The 17,253-nt window shown below is 45.1% G+C and overlaps 1 protein-coding gene across 1 annotated transcript in view; it reads left to right on the forward strand.

Annotated features, from left to right (window-relative positions):
• Positions 1-17,253, forward strand: part of CKAP2L (cytoskeleton associated protein 2 like) — a 28,534-nt gene that overhangs the window by 1,418 nt on the left and 9,863 nt on the right. Inside the window, exons 3-5 of the mRNA XM_084774588.1 lie at positions 1,595-1,646; positions 7,897-9,140; positions 11,531-11,738. Coding sequence (XP_084630714.1) covers positions 1,595-1,646; positions 7,897-9,140; positions 11,531-11,738 — 1,504 coding nt within the window. The remainder of the gene's footprint in view (positions 1-1,594; positions 1,647-7,896; positions 9,141-11,530; positions 11,739-17,253) is intronic.

Genomic DNA, 17,253 nt, shown 5'->3' on the forward strand with positions numbered 1-17,253 from the left:
ATCTTTGAGGTGTCAGTGCCATACCGTCTTTGGCCTATTGCTTCTCTCTCTTGCTTAGCACAGGTGTAGTTTCTTCCCAGTTGGATGGCTCATCTTTGTGTGTGTGTGTGTGTGTGTGTGTGTGTGTCTGTGTGTGTCTGTGTGTGTCTGTGTGCGCGCACATGCGGGAGCACCAAAGGGAGATGTTGGGTATTGCTCTATCACTCTCCACCTTACTCCCCTAAGACAGGATCACTCACCAGGCATGGTGGCGCACACCCTTAATTCCAGCACTCACGGAAGCAGAGGCAGGCAGATCGCTGTGAGTTCAAGGCCAGCCTGGTCTACAAATCGAGTCCAGGACAGCCAAGGCTACACAGAGAAACTTTGTCTCAACAAAACAAAAAGACAGGAGCTCTCACTGAACCCGAAGCTTACTGTTTAGGCTAAGCAGGCTAGCCAGCACTCTCCCATGATCCACTCGTGTCTACCCCCTCGTGCCTAGGGTTATGGGCACACTCACCATGCCTGATGCTTACATGGATGCTGGAGATTTGAACTAAGGTCCCCATAAGCACAGGAGGTACTCTTACCCTGAGCCATCTTCCCAGCCCAGGTAATTTTACCTTGGCTTTTTCCTCACCTCTGCTTCCTTGATTAAATGAACCAAAATCTTTTCCTCAACAAAGACTCATTTAGTACCTGTAATGTCTCCCTCTTTCCCTCCCTCCCACTCCTCTTCCTCCTCCTCCTTCTCGTCTTCCCTCCCTCCCTCGTCCTGTGAGTGGAACCAGGCCTGTGATGCTATACAACATTGCCGTACAGCAAGCACTCCACCACCGTCATGCACTGCCCAGGCCTGTCCGTCACTCTTAGCGCATAAAGCCAGAGACATCCCTGCCAAGGCTTAAGCACGTCGCAGGCTCTGGTCGTCTGGGGTTTTGTCCATGGAGACGGAGTTTGCATCGTGCTCTGTTTTATCTTTCCTTTTGTTTCCCTGGCTGGATTTGAGGTCACGTCCTCACGGGTAGCCGAACCCTCAGGTGGCCCAGGCCCTTCTATGAAACACTGCACATCCTTTTTCAGACGTGAAATCATCTACAAACTGCTTGTGATTCCCAGTACAAGATAAATGGAAACCACGAAAACAGTTTGGCTTAGAGAATAAGGGGGAAAGGCTGCCCGCTCAGTATGAGTGCAGTTTTGTTTTCCATATTTCTTTAATCAAAATCGTGACGATGTAACCCGTGGTCATATGCAAGCTACCCCTTGTCTTCCCTCTCACATCTGGCCCTCAGGGCTCAAGAGCTGACGCTTAAATGAGACGGTAACTGTGAAGAAGCCACTTTCATCTCATTACTCCTATTAGAGTGCTACATTTTTGCATGGGATAGCATGGGGGAAGATCACAAAAGGAACTGGTACGAGAACACAGAGCCGAGGACGGAGTAGTGAGGGTGCTTCTTACTAAACAGTAATTCTGAATTTTTTTTTTACCCTATACAGAAAGTCTGTTGGTTTAAAATCTTAATGATAATGTTTTAATCCCTATTGTTTCCAAGTTTCCCTGATTGTTCTGTACCAAGGATTAAATTTTTTTTTAAATCTTTCATAGGCCTTATCTAAAAGCCAAGACTATCTGCCCCAAACCACCATCTTCTAAATATGTAAGTAAACAGCCCTGTGGTTTTGTTTGTTTGTTTGTTTTTACTTTAACTTTTAAGCCATACCACTCTAGGGATAAATAAAGTGCTGGTCCAAGAAGCCTAGTTTGAAACTCACTTGTGAAACCCATCCTAGAAAAGGTTGATATTACTGTTGTTATTACTGTTGTGCCCATGTCTATATAAGAGAAATGGGATTCAAAGATATTAACTCCTTGGCCTAATTATGCTACCAGTAAGAGTCAGGTCCTCTCTCATTCTCGTAATTAACTATAGTGAACACATGGGCTGCTTCAAGAATATGCTGGGTTTTTAGAAATTTTTCCGGAGTATATAAAAGCACTGATAAGGTATGTATTAATATCTTCCCCAGCGCTCTGATGGCCCCTGTTTCGATGTATCGTTATTTTCTTATGCTTATATCTTTCCTACCAAGGGCCCTCAGAATCCTCCCGAGAGTCTAACAGTGCCTTTTCTAGTCAACCTTGAATGAATCTCTCTCTCGACTCAAGCCCTCTTACATCCTTTGTGAATTTTCTCCCTTCTACCTCAGATGCTCAGAGGGAGTGAAAGTAAATTTAGCTTAAAGCAATTCTGCCTTCTCGTATGTTCGCTCTTTTATTTTGTTTTTCAACCTGATCTGTCAGTTCTGAGATGGTTTAAAAATAGAGTCAGAAACTGACGTTCTGACCTGCACCAGCTTCTAACTCCATCTCCGTCTCGCTTTGGACAGCTCACTTCGTGAGCTTGATGAAGGAGTTGACTTTATCGCTAAAATCTCTCTCTCGGGTCTAATGTCCTGTTCTAAGTATAGCTTTTCTCTCTCACTGGAGAGCTTGAAACTGAATGACCAGTTTTACCACTTGTAATACTCTAGTCAGGTCAGGCTGGTCTAAAATCAAGATATAAAAAGTTTCCAAAAGAAACAGTTGCAAGTCACATATCTTATGAGGATCTAGTATCCAGGATATGTGTATGACTTGTTCAAACAGTTCAAACACACAAATGACTCAGTTTTGAAGTGGGCAGAGTCTGGGTAGGCATTTCTCAAAAGAAGGATAAACACAGGAAGAAATGATCAACATCATTAACCACTAGGAAAACGCAAATCAGAATGACAATGAGAGGCAGGCCTGGCAGAACAGGCTGATAATCCCTGATGCTGGGGGCTAAAAGCAGGACAATTGAAAGTTCAAGGCCAGGCTGGGTAGTCTAGTGAGACCCTGTCTCAAAAATAAGTCTGGGGAATATAGACCAGTAGAAAATGCTTACCTGTCTTGCACTAGGTTCTAGGTTCAATCCCCAGTAAAACACACACATACACATGCACACACGCACGCACGCACGCACGCACGCACATGCACACTCTCGAGCTTACCAAAAACAACAACAAAGGAAACAAACAAGCACACACACACACACAAAAAAAAAACAACAGTGAGAGCCAGGTGGGGTGGTGCACGCCTTTAATCCCAGAACTTGGGAGACAGCAGGTGGATCTTCATGAGTTCAAGGCCAGCCTGGTCTACAAAGTGAGTCCAGGACAGCCAGAGCTCCATAGAGAAACCTTGTCTCAAAAAACCAAAAACAAAACAAAACAAAAAAACCAGTGAGAAACTACTTCATACTTACTAGAGTAGCTACATTCAAAAATACCAGGTAGTGTTGGGAGGGTGTGGAAAACTGACACCTTCTTACATTGTAGATAGGAACATAGCCTGATGTAGGTACTTTGGAGAAAAGTTTAGTTTCCTAAAAGGTAAACATTTACCAGATGATTCTGAAATTCTGTATGTATATACCCCTAAAATTGAAAATATGTGCTTACACAAAAACTGTACACAAATTTTCATAGTAACATATTTATAAACCCCCAAGTGGAGAAGCAACCCAAATGTTCATTAACTAATGGATGACTATGTATAGCCATGCAGTGAATATTACTCAACCCTAAACAAGTAATGAGGCTGTATTTGGAAATGAAGTTTGAGGGAACCATCATGCTTTTTTTTTTTTCCTAAGAATATAAAGCTTCCCTAAAAAGCTTTCTACAGTTTTGTTTGGTTTGTTTTAAATAACAAGTGCTGGGCTGGAGTGGGCTCAGTGGGTGGATTGCCTGCTCAGCGTACACAAAGCTCGTTGTCTGATCCCAGCCAGCATCGTGTAAAGTAGGTGTGATAGCACACGGCTACAACCCTACTCTGAACAAGGAGGCGGGAGGATTAATAGGGTAAGCTCGTCCTTGACTGCATATCAAGTTCAAGAGTAGCCTGGGCTACATGAGACTCTTTCAGAACAAACGGAGTATAATATTGCTACATGGTACAATATGAGTGAGAATATTATGTTAGAGGGAAATGGAGAAACACACACACAACATTTTTGGATTCACTATTTAATAGCTCCAGATTTGCAGGTAAAGGGGGAAATAGCTCAGTGGTTACTGAGGCCTGTGGAGACTGGGGGAAGGGTGATGGAGAATGACTTCTAACAAATCTCTTTCTGGACTGATAAAAATGTCTGGCATTCTGTGGGAATGGATGTTGTACAACCTTATAAACAAATTTTTGGCATGTTAATTAAATCTCAAATTTGTTATGTGTATAAGAAACATAAGCCATAAAAATACACAGTTAGACATTTCCATACCAACACCCCCACTTTCTCAGTAAGTGATGATGGAGCGCTCTGAAGTGAATGTTAGGTCCTAGTGTTAGTGGTCCATAAATAAGTACAGTCATGTGGTTACCATCTCACCCTGCCTCCCACCTCAGCCCTCCCCCATCTGGCCCTTGGCAACACTGCACAGTGATAATGGTGGCAGGGCTGGTGTGTCTTTGTCCTGATGTCATGTGGTTCTTGTTTGAGATTTCCTTTAGGTATTTACCCAGTGTTTTCACGGTGTGATCAAGAGAGTAGTAGTAGTTTGAACCTTTCTGTATCTTCCCTTGGAGGGAAGATACCCTTGTTCTTTAATATGCCAAATTCTCTTCCGGGGCAACTGCTTTCCCTGGGCTGCTCCCGTGCCCTCTGCCCATTGTCTACCAGGAAGGTCTCCCTCCCTAGTTTTTAGTTTCCTGTAACCAGTTCTCCTTTGTCCAAAATTAAGTCACTTGACTACAACATCTGCTTACTGCCCTAGTTTCTTTTCTGTTGCTGGGATGAAACATTTGTCCCAAAAGCACCTTGAAGCTGAATTGGCTTGATTTTGAAGGTCACAGGCTACCACTAAGTGAAGTCAGGCCAGGCACTGAGGCAGAAACCATGGAGGAATGCTGCTTCCCGGTTCATTTCTCTGGTTCACTCCCTGGCTCGTGTTAGGTTAGCTTCTTTCTCTCTGTCTGTCTTTCTTTCTTTCTTTCCTTATTTATTTATTATTCAGCTGAGCAGACTGCCTTTGAACTTAGAGATCCACCTGCCTTCTACCTCCAGAGTGCTGAGGTTAAAGGCATGCGCCATCACGCCCGCCTGTTAGCTTTCTTATACACCCAGGACCTCCTGTGTGGTAGGGATAGCTCCACCCACCGTGGGCCAGTCCATCATATCGATCAAGACAATCTCTCACAGACATGGCTCAAGACAATCTAATTTGGACAATTTTTCAATTGATGTTTCATCTTCTCAAGTTCAAGTTAACAATAAAAACTAACCAAGGTACTTACTAATTAAAAAACAAAAAACAAAAACAAATCAAACCTTAAAAGTCTATCTTATAGCTGGGCAGTGGTGGCACAGGCCTTTAATCCCAGTGCTCAGGAGGCAGAGGCAGGTGGATCGCTGTGAGTTCAAGGTCAGCCTGGTCTACAAAGTGAGTCCAGGACAGCCAAGGCTACACAGAGAAACCCTGTCTCGAGAAAACAAACAAACAAACAAATTCTATCTTATGTGTGTGGTTCTGCATTTAGATCTGTTTCTTGAGTATTTTCTTTGGCTTTTTTCCCCATCTGTTTGTTTTGTCCTATTCCAATTAGTTCATTTTTATTCATTTTATTTTATTAATATTTTTAGATCTCTGTTTTGTTTTCTAACAAGAGAGGAAGGGGAAAGATCTGGATGGGAAGAGAGGTGGGGAGAGGCCCAGCCGTATTCACTGCAAGTGTCGAGAGTCAGGAGGCCAGCACAGCTGCTCCAGTCCCAGCAACGCTGAGCGGATTGCTACAGTGGCTGTCCTTCTATCTCTCACGTTGGGGATTGCTCTCTACACGTTGCATTATTGCGGACTTTCTGCATTGTGTTTCAGTTTATGTCTTTTCCTGAGAAAAATTATGTCTGTGTCTTTTTAGAAAATTCCTAAAATTAACTTTATCTAGTTACTATTTGGAAGTCTTCTGTATGCCCTGGAGATCAGTAAGCAGAGATAAGCACATAGCTACATGAGGCCATTACTTCAGGAATGTTCTTGGGGTCTCTGCCCATGCACTAACTCAAACAGTATATTAGTGCAGGGTAAACAGAAACTATTGACAAACCCTGACTGGCCAGGAGAATAGGTTACAGATTCAAGGTCTCTTTTTATTATAGGCTTAGAGCTCCCTCAAAATGTAATTTAAAGATAGGACGGCACACAGGGTATACTCCTGAAGGAGTAAAGCTCTGTAAATAAGATAGACTGACTAAAATAATAAGCTTTTCCTACTTTACAGCATAGATGATGATACATATATTAAAAGAAGTTAGGTGTCAGTATTTGCTATTCATAAAAAGGCCGGATCAGATATTTTCTGATTGTCTGGCGTGCTCTCACACTACAAACATTGCCAGCCTAGAAGCAGGCTGCCATATATTAAACGTGTTGGCTTTGGAGGAGACGTTGTTTAGGTTCTTTAAGGTAGAGTTATAGGGCTGCTAATAATAGCAGTGCAATCTGTTCTATTTGTGTTTTCTAATTGTAACTGAACTTGTAACCCTGGACATGAAATGAAAACTCGAACACATACTCTGTACCATTTGGATAATCATTAGTCTCTCTTTGTTCTGTGAAGCTTGTATAAATAAAGAAGCACCTGATTGCTAGGAGTCAGAGCCACAGAAACAGCCCAACTGTTAGAGCGTCAGAGCCACCTAAGAGGCCTGATTCCTGGAAGTCAGCTGAGAGATTCCCTGACCATCTGTCTGGTTCCCTCTCTCCCCTGGAGGACTCCTCCTCTCCTCTCCTCTCCTCTCCTAGGCCTGGGAAGGCCTCCCCCCACCTCCCAAAAGGATATAGCAGGGGAGAGTCTCAGAGGAGTTGAGGTAAAGAAACTATGATCAGAATATATTATATGAAGAAAATCTATTTTCTTTTTTTTTTTAAGATTTATTTGTTTATTATGTATAGTGTTCTGCCTGCATGTACACCTGTAGGCCAGAAGAGGGCACCAGATCTCATTACAGATGGTTGTGAGGCACCATGTGGTTGCTGGGAACTGAACTCAGGACCTTTGGGAGAACAGACAGTGCTCTTAACCTCTGAGTCATCTCTCCAGCCCAGAATATCTATTTTCTATAAAAGAAAACATTCTATCTTGACTTTACAAGTGTAACCTCAGATACTTCTTTGTTTCATTTTGTTTTTCTGGGTTTGGGCAGTTTTTGAAGAGGGAAGAAGAAGGGGTGTGTTTGTCCTATCTTTACCCCACCCCCCCCCACCCCCGCCAACACACACCCAGTGCTCAGGGATGGCACTGACTTCCAGAGTTAAACTGTTTCCCAGGCAACCATCTAAAGAAAAAACAATGTTTGATGTGTCTGTACAAGGGAGGACTTGCTGAGAGATAGGTACTACAGGTTATTGTGTTGAGACTGTAGCATGTCTGGCCAGTTAGGACCATTCTTCTTTGGAACATAAAGGGCAAATGCTTTTTTCTTTCTTTCTTTTTTTTTTTTCTTTTTTAAATCACTGACAAGTTAAAAAGACTGGCATACTTCTAATAGAAACTCAAATTGCAAAAATCACCTCCACACAAAGGCGAGCCTCTGTATTCTATGTTTATTTTTCTCAAATGCCACCCCAAGATTGTTTCCTAGCATGTGCTTGTGCTTATTCTTATCATTTTAAAAAGTGAGTTATTGTTATGAGCTTTTATTTTGTTTGGTTTTTTGCCAGGCGTGGTGGCGCATGCCTTTAATCACAGCACTCGGGAGGCAGAGGCAGGTGGATCCCTGTGAGTTTGAGGCCAGCCTGGTCTACAAAGGACACCAAGGCTACACAGAGAAACCTGTCTCAAAAACAAACAATGAGTTTTTAAATATATGTTTTTCTTTGTGTTTTCAGACTCCTGGACCCAAAAAAGATGTTTCCAGTCATGCTATTTTGCCTGTCAAAACTACAAAGCCCATCAACAATAAACTCCAGACTAAACCAGCCAGTGTCACAGGGCCGCAGAAGCCAGAGTCGGAGCCATCCAGACTTCCAGGCAAAGGGCTCACGGCAAGATGTTTTCCTTCTAACTCGGACTGGAAACAGTCCAGCAAGACTCAGTGGCAGCACAAAGCTGCATCATCCACTACAGGACTGTCAAGAAAGCCCAGGCGGTCCCCTGATACACAGGAACTGAAAACCACAAAGCGGCAGGAGGCACATCAAGGAAATGCTAAGTGCACAGATGCCCAGGCTAGCACCCATGGTGAAAAGCAGTGTTTGGATGCTTTTCCGGATGAGACAGACAAAGAGAATGTGCCCCAGACTTTGCTAGAACCTAAGAAGCCAGATCCTGACTTATACCCCATAAGGAAGCCAAACACTGGCTCTTTTAACCAAACTCAGAGAAGTCTGCCTCCTAAGCAGATCCTGAGCAAAAGTTCAGTTACTCGTGTTGCTCTGAAAGACAGAGCTAACAAACAGTTTGTCAGAAACACAGATATCAGAGCTCAGCCAGTGAAGTCACAGCAACTTTCTACAGCTGCAGACTCGGCACGACCAAGAGAAAAACCCCCACGAACAGCTCCCTCTCACTTTGTTCCAGCCCATAATAAGACTCAGACATCAAAGAAACCCATGGTCAAGGACACACAGGGCATGAAGGTTAACAGGGTTCAATATGGAAGACCAAATGAAACTAAGATACAGTCGTGCCCTGCTGCTGAACAAAAAGTAAAACATACTAAGCCTAGTTCCCATCCCAACGTGCTTCAGGGAGGATCTACCAATAAACATCCAAACGTGAGGCAGGATCAGAAGCCGGTGAAGCCGCGCCTGGGACCCCAGGCACCATGCCTTATGCAGAAGTCAAGACCCATAAGCCAGAGACCTAATTTGACAGCTGGCAACTTTAATGCAGTCATTCCAAGCACGCCTAGCGTCGGAGCAAATAAAACACATAACAGTAAATGCAATAACATCTTTCAGCAAAAAGCACAGACTCTGGACTCCAAGTTCAAAAAGGGTCCTCCTCAGAGCCATTTTCTGAGCAAGACTGCTCCCAAAACTCAAGCTGGAACAGCAGCAGCAAGTAGGAAGGGAGCCCCGAGTGCCAGCCAGACCCATCCACACATCAAGACCGACATGAAGGATCGGAGGTACTTTGCCTTGATTCCAGCATAGTGCACTTTAAGATTATTGGGCAAGCCAGGCAGTGGTGGCACACGCCTTTAATCCCAGCACTCAGGAGGCAGAGGCAGGTGGATCACTGTGAGTTCAAGGCCAGCCTGGTCTACAAAGTGAGTCCAGGATAGCCAAGGCTACACAGAGAAACCCTGTCTCAAAAAACCAATTTGATTATTGGGCAAACGGATAGTGGTTGGGGTTGGGGCTGTGGCTCAGTGATAGCACACTTACCTAGTGTGTGTGAGGCCATAAATTCAACCCCAATACCACCACCATGTGCACACATTTATGTATGTAGGTAGGTAGGTAGGTACGTACATACGTATGTATGTACTTTGTTGAGAGTTAGCTCCTAAGTGGCACCTAGCTAAAGCCTGAAAAGAAGATATGAAGCTACAATAAACATGAATGCTTAGCAAACTAGGCAGCCCACTAATTTTCTGTAGATCACTCTGTAAGGGTTTTTTGTTTGTTTGTTTGTTTGTTTGTTTGTTTGTTTTTGTAAAAATGGAAGTGGAGCAGAAAATGGGAGTTGCTGATACAGACCAGAAGAAGTGTCCTGCAGAGACTGCAGAGTGGCAGAACAGCATGAGTTGAAAGGAGCCAGAGTAGTGAGCTCACATAGCTAGAAGCCCGTGAGTAAGTGGCAGAGTTCTCAGAGGAAGGAACGGGAAAAGCTGCTGGGAGCGTGAGTGGCCAGGCTGGGGAAAGTCAGCTGAACCAGGGTTCAGATAGTAGAAATCGGGTCCCCGGGGCTGTTGGTGGAGCTTGAAGGTGAGCTGGAGGTTTTTGTCCTCTTTCTGCCCAAGGCCAGTCACAGTCCCAGGATGCAAATGAGCCTCCTTGGGGTGCACTTGGACATACCTCACGGAATAGAAACTACACTCCCTACAAGCGTGAAAGGAACGTGCGGAGTTGGACAGTGGTGAGACTTGCAGCAGCATAAGGGACTTGGTCTCAGAGCAGAGCCTTTGCCTCCTACAAAGAAATAACCCAATGTTTGGTGCTGGGACTGAGGATGGGGCCGGGCTGGCTGTTTAAACAGGGGGACGTTCTCCCAGCAGTGAGCTCTCGGCGAGAAGGCAAGGTCTGCTCTAGCCCTCGCAGCCAGGGCCACATGACAGTGTGGGCTATGTTGAAGTGTCTAGTTGCAAAAAGAAGGAAGTCTATGGAATGGGCTAGATCTGTCTGTCCCTCGTCGCCCGCCTTGTGCCAGGCTCGGGTGAGCAAGGAAGGTTTGCCCGCATTGTGCCAGGCTCGGGTGAGCAAGGACGGCTGTCGGAGCGGACATGGAAAGCTTAGAGAAATGAGCCCTGGCACTGAAGTCCCAGAAGTGCACTGGCTTCGACAGGGGCATTGCCTTCGCTAGGGTTAGGAGGAGGCCAGGAAGGTGCGAACGCTAGGGACTGGAGCAGCGGTTCTCAACCTGTGGGTGGCAGCCGCTGCGAGGTCACCCATCAGACGTCCTGCATATCACACACTTACATCACAATTCATAACAGTAGCAAGATTACAGTTATGAAGTGGCAATGAAAGTAATTTTAGGATTGGGGGTCACCACAGCATGAGGAACTGTATTAAAGGGTCACGGTGTTAGGAAGGCTGAAAACCACTGGGTTAGAGGCAACAAAGATCATGTGTCTCAGCGTGGTTAACATGGACAGTCATGAACACAAGCACCGCACAGACTGGAGGCCTGTCGCCTGCCTTCCAGACAGTCAGAGAAAAATGACAGCAACTGTCATTTATAATTATTGACATTCTGGGAAAGGCAAAACCATAAAGACAAAAGGCAGAACAGTGGTTTTCAGGAGCTGGAGGTTAGAGTTAAGCTTGGCTCTCTGAAGAGATTTGGTCTGTATTATATCTTGATTATAGGTATAATCAAATAGTCTTATGAATTTACACCCACAGAATCACACACTTCGAAAATGTATGCTTTACTGCATTGTCACTGAAATCTTCAGGCACTGTGCTGTGCACTGGACATCCAACTCTGCCTTCAGAGAGCTTGCGACCTAGTGGAGGAGGCAGAATACAAACACATTGGTTGCATGAGACAGAATAATTGCAGATCAGTACTCTTCAAGTAAGGACCACTTGAACAGAGGACCAGAGGTGCAAGGCCCTGAGGCAGGAATGAGCCTGGATTGGGATGCTGAGAGGATGCCAGAGCTCCTTGAGGGTAGCGAGAGACAGGGAGAGGATTGTGATGTGAAGTCGGGAAGGACGGCAGCACAGCCATAGAGAACATTGTTAATTTTATTTCAAGAGCCGTGGTAAGTTGACACTGTCTACTTTACATTTTACTTACAGACTGACGGGCAGAAAAGAACTAACCCCTATCTCCTTCACCTTACAGGAAACAGCTGGAAGAATGGCAGAAATCTAAAGGGAAAACCTATAAACGACCTCCCATGAAATTGAAAACAAAAAGGAAAATCATAGAGGAAATGAACATTTCATTCTGGAAGAGCATTGAAAGAGAAGAAGAAGAAAAGAAAGCCCAGTTGGAGCTATCCAACAAAATTAACAGCACTCTGACAGAATGCCTGAGGCTCATCGAAGCGGTGAGTGAGGAGGGTGAGATGCAGCCTGCAGCCAGTCCTGCTGCTTACAACAGTTTTCCTGTGGAGCAGAGGAAGTAGCCTTCTCCTCAGCGGAAACCGAGCCACTCTTGAGTGGAGAATAGCAGTGACAGTAGCAGCAGTGGGGAGAGGGTCCAAAGAATAAACAACATTTGGACTGAAATCTCAGTCAACATGCAAGTTTCTTTTTTCAAATTGGAATCTCCTACTTTTGGTTGGGGGGCAGAGGGGAGGTGGTTTAAGATGTATTTAGTTGTTTTGTTTTGGGCTTTTTTTTTTTTTTGCATATAGATGCTTTGCATGCATCATGTGTATGTGGTGCCCATGAAGACCAGAAGGCATTAAATTCCCCAGAGCTTGTGTTGCAAATGGTTGCCAGGCACCATATGGGTGCTAGGAAGCAACCCTGGTCCTCTGGAAGAGCAGCCAGTGCTTTTAGCCAGTGAGCCATCTCTCTCTCCAGTGCCCCCTGAGTACTCTTGGTGTAGGAACCAGGCCCGACTGGGCTGCCTGCCTGTCTTGCTGTTTCATTTCTTTAAACTGGGCTTCATGCTGTCTCTGCGTTTGCCCTGGTTAGTTGGGTGAGGCACTGCGACTACTGGAAAGACTACTCCCCAAGAGGGAGCAGAAGGCTTTGCCAAAGATAATTGACTTTGATAATCTGGGTTATACGCCTTTTCCTTCAATCTTACACTCCTTCAACTTCTTCTTTAGGGCCCTTTAGAGGTTAAAGTTGCCTCTTCCTCCTCAGAATTAGAAGAAGATATATCAGAGGCAATCTCAGATGGGGCCAAAGATTTTACAGATTACTCCTCCTGCACTTCATTTAGGGCAAGTTCCAAACTTCCTAGCTGCTCTCTTATTTTCTCGTCCTCCCTCCTAAGTGCAACTCCAACAAGACACCATAACGAAAAGGTAGTGATAGGAACACTGTTGGACCCTTCATTTCCTAAAGTCCTCTGGAGATCAGACTTCACCTGATCCCAATCTTGGCTATTTAGCTCTCCCGATACCATAAACCAAGGACTACTCAATTCTATTGTTTTTATAAAATCTTTAACACTCTCATGCTTAATCCCGGTGCCTTGATCCTCTAACAATTTCACTAGTCCACCAAAACCGTGGACGAACCTGCGGCACCCATTTTAACACTCTCATACTTAATCCCGGTCCCTTAATCACTAGTCCACCAGAACCGTGGACGAACCTGCAGCACCCATTTCCAATACGCCCATTTCCTACCTCCCTGAGGCGCTGGCCAGCTTCCCTGGGCAATCCGTCAGCTTCCTCCCTTCCTTCCCTGGGCTCGGTGGAACCTCCACCTCGGTACCAAGTCGAGGGCGAGGGACTGCGGATTTAACTCATGCGCACACACACACAATAACACAGTGGTGCTAAGAGAGCAGCAGCCGCAGCAGTGGTTTACTCCCCTCCAGAGTCGGAAAGAGCCTTCTTATAGGCAGCCAAACAGGAATCTTCCTCCCAGGTGAAATCCCTCAAGAGGTGATTGCACACAGGAGGAAAAGTCTGGAGGAAGGGAGGGGTGCATTCTCAGAGCAGTAAACATGACTAGCTAACCAAGATAAACACAGACGTGGAAGCTGCTAGAAACAGGACATGAAACAGCAAGACAGGCAGGCAGCCCAGTCGGGCCTGGTTCCTACACTCTTGGTAGCTAGACATGGCTACCTAATTGTATCTTGAAGTCCACAGATCAAGTTAAAGTGGGTGGCAAACAAAGGGTATGAGAGTGAAGCCTTAATGAAAAATACATTAGTAAAAATTGATACGGTTAACCTCCAGGCAGAGTGATCCCTACCTGCAGTAAAGTACACCCATCTGCTAGTGTTGAGCTTGAGGGGGAAGCAGGGGACCATTATTTTAATAGTTTCACCGCAGTAAACATTAACTATTTCTCCTTTTGTAATTAAATGTCAGAGGCTTGTTTGTTTAGTTGCTTTGATCTTGGTTTTATTTTTAAAAAGATACACGAATACATTCCTTTATGCAGGGGTGCAGGAGGAGCAAGGGTAGGTAGTTATATGCACATTCGTGTGAAGGTCAGAGGACAACCTCACACGTCATTCCTCAGGCACTGGCTTCCTTTTTGGGGAGTGGAGGATAGGGGGTGGTAGGGATTGATTTGCCTTGGGTTGGGTTTTTTGTTGTTGTTTTTGTTGTTTTAAGGCAGGGTCTCACAGGCCTGGAACTCCCACATAGGCTAGGCTGGAGGCTGACTGGCTAGTGAGCCCAGGGATTCACTTGTCTCCACCTCCCAGGTGCTGGGACTGCAGGCATGCGCTGCACCCCAGCCTGTGGTACGTTTCTGCTATTACAGACCGTCCTAGTACTTGCAGCACAACACTTAGCAACTGAGCTCTCTTCCCCTCCCCCAACTGGTACCTTCTTACTGTTAAAATAATAGTACAGATTAGTAACCAGACCCCCACCCACCCTACCCTCCCCCATCCTTGAAGATGGTGATCACCCATTGCCAGCTGGCCCTGCAGTGTTTATATATGTATATACAGTGTAGATACGTAGAGAAATGAGACAGTTGTAGATTGTTTTGTTTTGCAAGTTGCAGTTATTTTACTATACATTTTCATATGTTTTCCTAGTCTCAATCAAATGACTTGAGTATTTTCCCTTTTTGTCTACACTCTGAAAATAGTTTGGACATCTTTTCACACCCTTCTGTGGTCAATGATTAGTTTTTTTTGTTTGTTTGTTTCTTGGGCTGAATGTATCGTGCATAGGCTAAAGCAGGCACATCACAGCTTCGAGGCCAGCCCAGGGTACATCGGAAAGTTCACCGCCAGCCTCAAATACATAGTGAGCCCTGTCTCAGAACACTAAAGGGGGCAGGGCGGGACGCGGAATCAGATTTGCTGACGATTCCTCTGTGATCTTGTAAAGGTTATAAATCTGTTGGATTCTGGTACTTGTGTTCTCTCATTTGTCTATATTTGTTCTGTCCGTTGTTTTTGGAGCTTTTAGTTAAAAGCTTAGACAGTTTAATCAGTCTTAGATTCTTAAAAATACGATGACTGTTATAAACTTGCCTCCTGGCTTTGCTTTCTACTACCTGTCATATTTAATGAATACTCATCAGCCAGGGTCAGACCACAGAGAGAGAATGTCCTTCTCCAGCACCGCCCATGGGAAACCCTCCTGGGTTCTGTCCTGTCCAGAAGCCCCTGAGCCCGGTCTGGTTTGGGATCTTAGGGAGGCTTCATTCTACAGGTGCGCCTGACTGCCTGACCTGTATCAGGCCTTTCGTGGTCAGCTCACCCTTCAGTCCCTCCCCAGAGGCTTAGGGTAGGACTGGAGCCCCCAACCCTCTTAGTCTGCTTGTCTCTTGTCCTGTGCCAGCCACCGTCCTGAGCCTACCTAAGGACTGCCAGTCATCAATTAATTCATTAGCATGCAAAAGACTGGAGATTCCCAGGAGTTTAGGAGTTATATGTTATGGTTAATTTTATAAAACTGTGTTTCTAAGTTTCTCTCTTAACCTGGCTATCACAAATAATTGAGATTCTTTTATATTTGTTTAATAATTTGCTTAATAACAACACAATAACTGAGCATTATTATTCTGTTCTTTACCTAAGCTAATCTGGTTCCTCCCAGCGTACATCCCAGAGACACTTGCACTTTGTAGCTTTTCCTGTTCCAGTTCTCTCTCCTGCTGTCTCCTGTGCCTCTGCCATGGCAGAATCCCCTACTTCCTCCGCTCTCCCCTCCTCCCCTGCCTGGCAGGAAGTCCAGCCCTGTTCTCGGCCCTGCTTAGCAATTGGCTATAGCTGCTTTATTAGCATATCAGGGGACAATTGGGGAGCAGTGTCTACACAACATTGAATCAGGAGATTCTCAGAATAAGGACTGCAACCAGATATGGGAGGGGGGCACAGAAATCAGCATTTGAATTACACAATAACCTTATGTCTATAGTTATATGCCAGAAAATGGAGGAAGGCGCCATATGTAATTCCCAATATATCACTAAAAGAGGTGAGCTTTGGGAAAAATAGGACTCCAACTTCCAGTAGGGTGTAGTACCCAACAAATGCTAGTGTTTTTAGGATAAGAGGAAGGGATCTTGAGGTGCCCCATGGTGCTTCTATCTCAGCTCAGTGATGTGAAAGGATGGGGTGGCGGGGAGCAGGGGCGAGAACCAGCTGTTGTCCCTGATAAGGGACTATTGTTAGGGTAATGAAAGCAAATGAAGAGATTCCTTCACCCAGACAGTCTCCATCTATTTTCCTTTGCGGGCAGGGCCCAGCCAGAGCCACTGCCAGGCAGAAAACCTTCAGGCCCCAGCATCACCACTCAGCTCCAAAGTGGGTTTTTAGCTAAGTTTAACCAGCTGACTGAGTAGCTGGCTGATAGCCAACGTTCTCGCTGCTTTCTATTTGTTTCTAAATGCTGGGAATTCCTACTTGGAGCTCTTTAACTCAGAAGTCATCTTAGAAGGAGGTCTTTGCATTCCGTACTTACAATGATTTTTGTCTTACTGTATCGTGGTTGATAAAGTGAGCTTCTCTGGATTCTGCTTGATGGAATTTGTTGAACTTTTCTTAGTTGTCTGATCACTTTTAGTAAACATTACAGAAGTGTTTAAAAACAATATTTCTATTTGTTACCCAATGTGTTCCTTCCTGAGAGAGCTATGCCAGAGTTGTTCTAGAAGGCTTATGTAATGGTAGTTTCTCCTTTTATTTGTCAACTTTTACTGTCTAGTTTTCTAAGTGTTATGTAGATTCATATGACCTGCTTTGATTTATCCGATATTAATATTGCCAAACCCCTTCCTTTCTCGCTCCCTCTCTCTTTCTTTTAGTTCCTCTGTGAGATCTTTTTCCATCTCTTTAGTTTTAAATCTCTGTGTTGGTTTATATTAGGATGTATCACTGATATATATACAGACTGAAACACCCTGCTTTAATCAACAGAGCTCACCCTCCATTATCGGTTTTTTAAATTATCTGTATTATCAGTATTCCCGGCTAGCAATCAATCAAAACACAGCCACTTGTTATATTTTAAAATAGCCTTAGTTAACCTGGGGCAGGGCAGATATCAGTCCTCTAAACTGCCTCCCATAGTGGGGCAGGCATGGGGTCCCTGTCTCAATCCCATGTCATCTGCTTCCAATAACTTCTATCAAGCTACCTCCCATCCATAATCCCGAAATACTTGCTCATGTTTTTTATCTGGGCTGGATTCTCCATCCACGCTGCAGGCCATGTGCTTCTCCTCCAGCTAAGCCATGGCGGCCTTCCTCTCTTCACTTCAGGCCTCCTTCTCCTGGTGGCGGTCCTTCTTCCCAGAATTCCTCTCTCCCTCCCTCTCCCTCCCTCTCCCTCTCTCTCCCTCCCTCTCCCTACCTCTCCCTCTCCCTCCCTCTCCCTCTCTCTCCCTCCCTCTCCCTCCCTCTCCCTCTCCCTCCCTCTCCCTCTCCCTCCCTCCCTCTCCCTCCCTCTCCCTCCCTCTC

The sequence above is a fragment of the Acomys minous genome (genome assembly GCF_964271855.1).
Source record: "Acomys minous genome assembly, chromosome: 3".
NCBI lineage: Eukaryota > Metazoa > Chordata > Mammalia > Rodentia > Muridae > Acomys > Acomys minous.